The sequence below is a fragment of the Pteropus alecto genome, unplaced genomic scaffold (genome assembly GCF_000325575.1).
Source record: "Pteropus alecto unplaced genomic scaffold, ASM32557v1 scaffold164, whole genome shotgun sequence".
NCBI lineage: Eukaryota > Metazoa > Chordata > Mammalia > Chiroptera > Pteropodidae > Pteropus > Pteropus alecto.
In genome coordinates this window covers 105,332-113,506 of record NW_006439568.1, presented here as the reverse complement: position 1 = coordinate 113,506, position 8,175 = coordinate 105,332, and the positions used below count along the sequence as shown (strand labels likewise).

At 38.5% G+C, this 8,175-nt stretch overlaps 1 protein-coding gene and 1 pseudogene across 1 annotated transcript in view; one reads left to right on the top strand and one right to left on the bottom strand.

The window, feature by feature from the left end:
• The window catches only part of CPOX (coproporphyrinogen oxidase), a 14,643-nt gene that overhangs the window by 682 nt on the left and 5,786 nt on the right, over nucleotides 1-8,175 (top strand). The window contains exons 1-5 of the mRNA XM_025050142.1: nucleotides 1-292; nucleotides 2,080-2,223; nucleotides 2,493-2,603; nucleotides 3,305-3,446; nucleotides 5,833-6,051. The exon at nucleotides 1-292 is cut by the window's left edge and continues 682 nt beyond it. Coding sequence (XP_024905910.1) covers nucleotides 1-292; nucleotides 2,080-2,223; nucleotides 2,493-2,603; nucleotides 3,305-3,446; nucleotides 5,833-6,051 — 908 coding nt within the window. The remainder of the gene's footprint in view (nucleotides 293-2,079; nucleotides 2,224-2,492; nucleotides 2,604-3,304; nucleotides 3,447-5,832; nucleotides 6,052-8,175) is intronic.
• On the bottom strand, nucleotides 5,210-5,328 carry LOC112483610 (annotated as a pseudogene).

The window sequence follows — 8,175 nt, the reverse complement described above, 5'->3', positions numbered from 1 at the left end:
GCCGCCCCCCCCGCCTTCCGGCACGTAGAGCGAGCGGAGATGGTACCCAAGAGCTCGGAGCCACGGAGCCCCTCGCTGGGGAAGCCGGAGGAGGAAGACGAATTGGTCCGCCGCTGCAGCTGCTTCATGGCCTTGCCTGTGACCGACCTGCGCGAGCTGCGGAGGAGGCCGGACGACATGAAGACTAGGATGGAGCTGCTGATCCTGGAGACCCAGGCTCAGGTGTGCCAGGCGCTGGCACAGGTTGACGGAGGTTCCCGCTTCTCTGTGGACCGGTGGGAGAGGAAAGAAGGTAAGAAGATCGGTCCATGGGGCAGGGAGTGAAGAGGCGGGCAAAAGAGGTCAGGCTTTAGATTGCAGGCAGATGATTCAGAATAGGCGATGGGAGTAGGAAAAGGGTACCTGCTAGATTAAAAGGGACACACACCTTTGAAAAGATTGACACTGAAAAGAGTCTTCAGCCCTCTTCTTGCAGGAGTGGACCCCGATCTGCTGTCTAATTATAGTACTGGACATTTCAAAGTCTTTGCAATTTTATAATGGCATTTTTCGTAGAGGTTTTAAGAGATATTTCACGCAACAAGCTTGGATGTCCAAATTTGTAATTGACCATAGATTTCCCCCGCCTTTCATCTGCTTCTGTAGATGGGTTTATACCTTCTTCGGAGATGGAAAGAGAAATTCGGCCCCTCTTTGCTAAAGTGTCAGTCAGACTCCTCCAGCTGAGGGTATCATTGTTTCGTTTTCCCATGTTAAACAAGAAATATTTGATTGACTGGTCAGCACTTAACCAAATGCACCCATCAGATTTCCTGCTAGTAAAATCTTTTCTTCCAGTGGCAAATACTTCAGTATCACAACCCAGTTCTTATAGTCATATATTTCATGACCATGTTATTACCTGGACAATGAAACCTCACATTTTGCTCATAAACCTGAAAGATTTCTGACTTTTCTTAGTTGGGAATGGAATACTACAGCAACTTCTCATCAACCGATTTTGGGCCATGGTACTGCCACATTTATATTAAGTGAAGTTAAACCTGGTTTTCATAGTGTTTCCCATCTTGTAATGGTTTTAAGTGAAAACCATCGAACTAGGACACACAATCTCAACACTAGACTAGCTGTGTAACCCTCAGAAGTTACTTGACGTTTTTTGTGCCTCTGTTTCCCATCTATGTAATGAGATTAGAAATAATATATGATGGTATTTTAAGGATTAAATAAGATAATATATGTGATGTGCTTAAAATATTGTCTGATGCATAGAAAGCATTGAAACATTGTTTGGGCCACTTGCCAGCTCTGTGTTCTTGGAGGAGGTGTTTTGCCTTTCTGAGCCTTAGTTTTCTCATTCGAAATATACAGAGGTTGTTGTACTGGATCATCTTATGTCCCATCCAGCTCTAAAAAGTCTTAAAATTAAAACAAGCCAAGCATGAGCCTTTATGAAGCAGTTGCTGTTGTGGTAATTCTAGTGTCTTAAACAGACCAGCTATTTATAGTAATAGTTCATGTACCTAAATGTTAATGTTTGTCTTGCTCAGTTTAAGGTTCCAAATCCCTTCAGTGATCAAATATCTATTGTTTTGTTTTGTTTTGTTTTAATTTCTTGTAAACAAAATTAAAAGGCAGAGCACACTGGGAAAAAACAATTGAAACAATATGAAGCACTTAAAAAGAGTGTTGTAATAGTACAACACTCTTGAAATATACCCATTCCTATTTTTAACCTTAGCTTTCTCTCATATTTTATAACCAATAGATGCCATTCTGAGCAGTAGTATTTGAAGAGAAAAATGTGCCAGTGATTTATTTTAGTTGATGGTATAAAAATGTAGAAGAAATATTCAGTTTGGTGATGTGGAAAGATAATATTTGCCTATAATAGAAAGCTAAGCTAGTTATCTGATTTTATTTTACTTAAAAAATTATAAATATTCTGATATTATGGAAGATTTAGAAAAATGGAGAATGAAAATAACTCCTAATCCCACCACCTTCATGCAAGGGTTGTTTTCAATTTGCACTTTGTTTTCAATTTTACATTCTCTTACTTTACATTTCTATAAACAGGAGGTGGTGGCATCAGCTGCGTACTTCAAGATGGGCATGTTTTTGAAAAGGCTGGGGTGAGCATTTCTGTCGTTCATGGAAATCTTTCTGAAGAAGCAGCAAAACAAATGAGAAGCAGAGGAAAAAATCTGAAGACTAAAGATGGTAAACCAGACTGTCTCAACAGCCTTTAATAGTCCCTGCGAACCTGTCCGCCCCCCGCCGCCACACAAGTTTTATTTGTAAAATAAATATTGCTTCTGTATAAAGCCATTTGGGTACATATGCCAGATAAACATGTTCATAATTACTTTTTTAGAATTATATTTTAAGAGAGTAATTAAAAAGCAGTTTTTGAAAATTGATCCAGAATCCATGTTGGAGTTACCAAGCCAGGTGATTGAGTGCAGCTTACTGCGTATTTTACTTTCCAGGTAAATTGCCGTTTTCTGCTATGGGTGTGAGCTCTGTGATCCACCCTAAGAATCCTCATGCTCCTACTATCCATTTCAACTACAGATACTTTGAAATAGAAGAAGCCGATGGTAAGGATCTCTGGAGCAGTGGAAAGTATTACTGTGTAAAATGTGTATTTAAAAACAGGTTAGAAGGCATTACATATAAAATTGAGAAAGAACAAACACAACCTTAACTAGATTTTCTTCAGGAGGCATAGGAAGATTTATTTCTCAGCAGGTATAATGGATTATGCAGTGGACAAGAGAAGTAAAGTGGTATTGGCTGGACTCTGACCTCCCCATATTTCCTCCAACAAAGAAAGAATGATTTAATAAACCATATATATATATATATATACACACACACACACATATATATATAAACTCTAAATGCCTGGGCCAGATATTTGCTTTTTTTTTTTTTTTAATGACCTAGTGGAGGCATTTAAATTCATCATGTGATTCTAATATTCATCTAGCATTGAGATCCACTGCCTGGTCCACCTGTGTGGTGTTTGATCATTCACTATCATGCATATTATTTCCCTGCCTGGTTCTACTCTCTCACTTTTTAATTTCCTATTCCGGTTTCTTTCTTCTTTACTGCTGCTTTTCTACCTAGGCCTTACTGGCCATTCAGAGCTAAATTCAGTTGAATGTTTCTTGATTGCCACCTATTTCATGCTTAATAAAATAAGCTGATAAATTAAGTTCGCTAATACAGTGAGTAGTATGCTGCATCTAAAATTCCAGAGTCCACATCAGATTCACATGTCTTGATTTGTTAGGTAACAAGCAGTGGTGGTTTGGTGGTGGATGTGACCTTACTCCAACATACTTGAACCAAGAGGATGCTGTTCATTTTCACAAAACTCTAAAGGAGGCTTGTGACCCGCATGGTCCAGATCTCTACCCCAAATTCAAAAAATGGTAGGTAAAGGTATTGAACTTGTCGCGACCCCTAAAGTATATTATATTCCATTCCTTTTGGAGATCCCAAAAGGACTTTTGAATAACGCAGGACAGGAATCCTCTAGCAACGGTGACACCAACCACTATGTCACTAAATACCTTTTCAGTTTATGAAGATTGAACTGTTTTCTTTGCCCGTCAGAAGTGAGGTACCAGTTTTAGGTGGTCTTCATAATATATGTACTTAGGAATATTTGAATGTCTATAATAAGAATTGGGTAGCAGCATCTTTTTGATTCCAAATGATTTAGAATATAAACTTTAAGGTGCTCTATTCCAAGAATCCAAGACTTTTTAATCCTAGGGTGGGAAATTCTTATCCCAGATGAGAATTATTGTTTTCGCCATGGGAATGTGTGAGGGCATAGGAAGGGCTGGTGAACTATTCGGAAGAGATGTAAATGTACCAGAGATTTTGGACAAGGAGAAAAGTGGAATTGGAAAGTTTGTGAAAGAAACGCTAATGGTAAAGAAAAGAAAAACAAGAGTTGTGAGGAGACCCAGGATGTTTGTGGTAGAATGGAATCTAGGCATAAATTGTTTGGAGTAAGAGTAGAGTAGTCAAACTGTTTAGAGCTAATTGACATTCTTGAAAAAAGAAGAACAAAGAGTTTTCGTTTGTTTTTTGTTTGTTTTGCTTTTAGAACTAATATTGTGGAATCTTGAATTTTTTATGTAAGAGCATAGAGTACAGCTTTAAAATTCTCAGAACTAAGATAAGACATTTGAATATTCTCTTTGATTTTATATTACCACTGAAAATTACACAGCCACAGATGCACAGATATAAGATGGTTTTTTTTTTTTTTTTTCCTCTAAAGAATCAGTATCCTTCCAGGAGGACTGGTAGGATAGACATTCCCTTTTTTTGGTTTCCTCTTTTTGCCATTACTGAGACGATTTTATCTGGGTAATATTAGTTAATAAAACGTCTAAGGTACAAGCTAGTTAAGAAGTTTTTAGTATAAGTATTTAGCAAATTTAATTTCATAATTTCATGAAGAGAGATTTTGAAATAATGTGATTTGGTTAAAGCTGACTTTACAGCCTTGCTCATGATGTACTTTATGTTAATACAGTGTGCACGCAAAGAAAAGCCAACACATTGCACTTGAGGTGAATTATACCAATGCAACATTTCTGGGAATTTGCATCTTCCACCTTTTTTTGTTTAACCTATTTTTAATAAACTTTTAAATAGCTTTGAGTTTTTGTACAGTTTTTCTACTTAAGGACTCTTATTCTATAGAGATCATTAAAAACCTTTTCTACAATGTAAACTATTCTGCAGATTTAACATTTAGGAAATGACTTCTTAGTAAAGGTGCTCTAGGGGGAAAGACTCAAGAACAGTTTGATAGTTTCATGTGCTGACTCACGAGCCTTTACTATGTTGGAAGACTCTATTCTCTGAACCTTTCCCTCAGCCAGCCCTTCTCTCAGTCATGCTTGCTATAGAGTCATTAAATTTTATTGCTAAAAGAGACCTTTGAGATTATTTACTATACTTTCCTTTGGTGAATAAAAAACTGATTGAGAGCTCAGGGGTTGGTGCCCAGTCATGGGCTTGGTTGGTGTCACCGTTGGTGGAGGATTCCTGTCCTGCGTTATTCAAAAGTAGCATTGCTTTTGAGGGCAGCAGCATCACTTGTTTCAAGAAATAGAATATTAATACTGGGCTTTTTGATTTTCTTTTTTTTTCTTTTTTCTTTTTTTTTTTATGCCTACAGCACCGGGTCTTCCTAGGTGGTCTCCCATTCAATTACTAACCAGGCCCGATCTTGCTTAGCTTCCAAGATCAGATGAGGTTGGGCATGTTCAGGATGGCAAGGCTGTAGACTGATTTTCTTTCATTAAAGATCTTAGAGTGCCATATCCTTTAGATAGCTATGTATTAAATTGCTTGCTTGCTTGCTTTGCAGATAAAAGAACATTTTCTACATTGATGCTAACTGCAGGAAATCTGTGTAAAGACTTAGTTTCATTTTTGTAGTTGGGCAAAAAGTAAGGACACTGTGCTGGCATTAGTCAGGGTGCTCTAAGTCAAGGGTTCCCAACTCCCCGGGCTGGTACTGGTACATGGCCTGTTAGGAACCAGGCCGCACAGCAGGAGGTACACTATTGGTGCATGAGTAAAGCTTCATCTATATTTGTAGCTGCTCCCCAGTGCTAGCATCACCGCCTCAGCAAAACCTCAGATCATCAGCCATTAGATTCTCATAGGAGCACCGGTCCCTGGTGCCAAAAAGGTTGGGGACTGCTGCTGTCAGTTGAAACACTCGCATTGATTTTTATGCTTTTTTTTTGTCTTCTATCCCTGATTTGGCTTTGCTCTGTTTTCCAGGTGTGATGATTACTTTTTTATAGCCCATCGTGGGGAGCGGAGGGGCCTTGGGGGCATCTTTTTTGATGACCTCGACTCTCCATCCAAGGAGGAGGTGTTTCACTTTGTCCAGAGCTGTGCCCAGGCTGTCATTCCTTCTTATATACCTCTTGTGAAAAAGCATTGTGATGACTCATTCACTCCCCAGGAGAAGCTGTGGCAGCAGCTCCGGAGAGGACGGTGAGTGAGGGAGAGGAAAATAAATCATCTCATTGCATAACCGGTCTTGTTTCATAACTGGGTGGGAGGCGGAGCAGCTGTAGTAATAGTGGGTGGTGTGTTATCTCGGGCAGATACTTTCTCAGGGTTGTATTAATACTCTAATTTCATAAGTAAAAGAATAAAAAATTTTGTAAAATAGTATTATAGAGAGAGCAAAGTTTATTTCATTTGTCTATACATCAGAGATTCATAACAGGCATGTGTTAAGTACTTGCTAAATTTAATTCAGCTGATTTCTTTTAGTCTTCTAGCAATACCCTCCAGCCTTATGCCACAATAATGGACATCATTTAATGTTTTGCTGCTTTGCAAATTTGGAATCACACCTTTTTTCATTCAGGTTTTATGGAAGTTATAATGGAAACAATCATGTTAGAAATTATTTACACTAATGATAATATCTACTAATTATGGAGTCCTTGCTGTGTGACAGTCAATATGTTAGATAGTTTGCATCTAATTTTCTTCACAAACCTGTGAGATTGCTGTAATTGTTATCATTTTATAGATGATAAAACTTATTTTCAGAAAGATAAGTTCCTTGCCCAAGGTTACACAGTTGGTAAATAAAAGATTCCAGAAGTGGAACCAAGTTGTCATGACTTCAACACTTGGGGTCTTTTCCAGACGTGAAGGACGTGGTTGAAGCAGGTCTATGCTTCTTACCATGATACTCACGCTAGCCACCCTGCTCTGTGCATGGAACTTGGGCTCAGTTGGGTGACCAGCATGAGGTTATCTTCGGCTGGGATATACCTATTAATCAGCTCCAAATAACTACTTTTCCAGTTCACATGCATTTCTCATTGCCATCTTAATTCTGTATATACTACTGGTCCATGACTATAAAATGGATTTTCTCGTTTGTGTCAATTCTGTCTTGGGCATATGAAGCTTTGGGTACTCAAAGAGGGAAGTCTAGTGCCCCCAAAAGGTCAGCTTAAATAACATTCCAAGTCTAAAGATAGATGTTTGTGTTTATTGTTCCTTATCACTGTCTGTGCTATCTGAGGTCCCCATTTATAGACTTGGGAAAATGAGAGTTGATTAACTTTTCTTAGAAGTTTCTTAAACAATGCATCTATTTTGGGACATGTTTTTTGTTGTTGTTCCCATGATTTCTCAAATACACCTTTACTTCTCCTCCCTTCACTTGACATTTATCATGTGCCCCCTATGTCTAGGCACTGTGCTGGCTACAAAGGTAAGCGTAACATGGACCTGCAAAAACAAGCTCACATTTTAGTGGGGAAGGTATACCTAAGAGGATGATTAAAAAAGAAAAAAAAAAGGAAACTCTATGGGAAGTACAATGTTCTAGTTTTGCATACGATTTCGTATGTAAAGCTGGCAGGTTTTGTGAATACCAATGAGGCGAAGCCCTTAAAACTTTTTGGACATAGGAATAATATTTTTTTCATTATTTAATGACAAGACATTTTGAAGTTCCAGTGGTATATATCATTGCATGTTGGTGTTTTTTGAGTTAGGTATAAGGTGTAAGTGTGGGGTGTTAAATTTTCTGGGGCGTGGTGGATAACTATTCTTCAAGGAGAGTCTCCTACCATCCTTATCTCTGGGCCTTAGGATGGCAGTAAACTCCAGGCCTTAAGATAACCCCAGCTCTTCACTGCAGTTATCAGCACTGTCTTCAGTTTCTTACACTGCATTCATAACCCTATCTCTCTCCTTCACAGGTTGCTCTTCTCCACCTCCTCCCACCTCAAATATGAGTTTCCCTTGCAGTGGTCAGACTGCTTCTCCTTTGACTTTACAGTCTCTTATTTGCAATTTCATTTAGTCTCTTCTCAGTTACAACTTTTCTCTCCCCAGACTTTGATATTCAGTTTGTCTTATAGCCTTTTTTTTTTTTTTAACTGTAGGAGAACAGAAACTAAAGATCTTTAAGTTGTTGTTTTGTTGTATTTTGGGAAAGGGAAACAGGATAAAATTTAGGCATCATTTAAGTTGGAGGGAACGGTTGAGGTCCATAGTTTACAGATACCTCAAAGAGGATGAATGTATGGAAAGAATAGGAAAGATCAGATCTAAGTGAAACCCAGTGGAAGTCAGAGAGGCCAA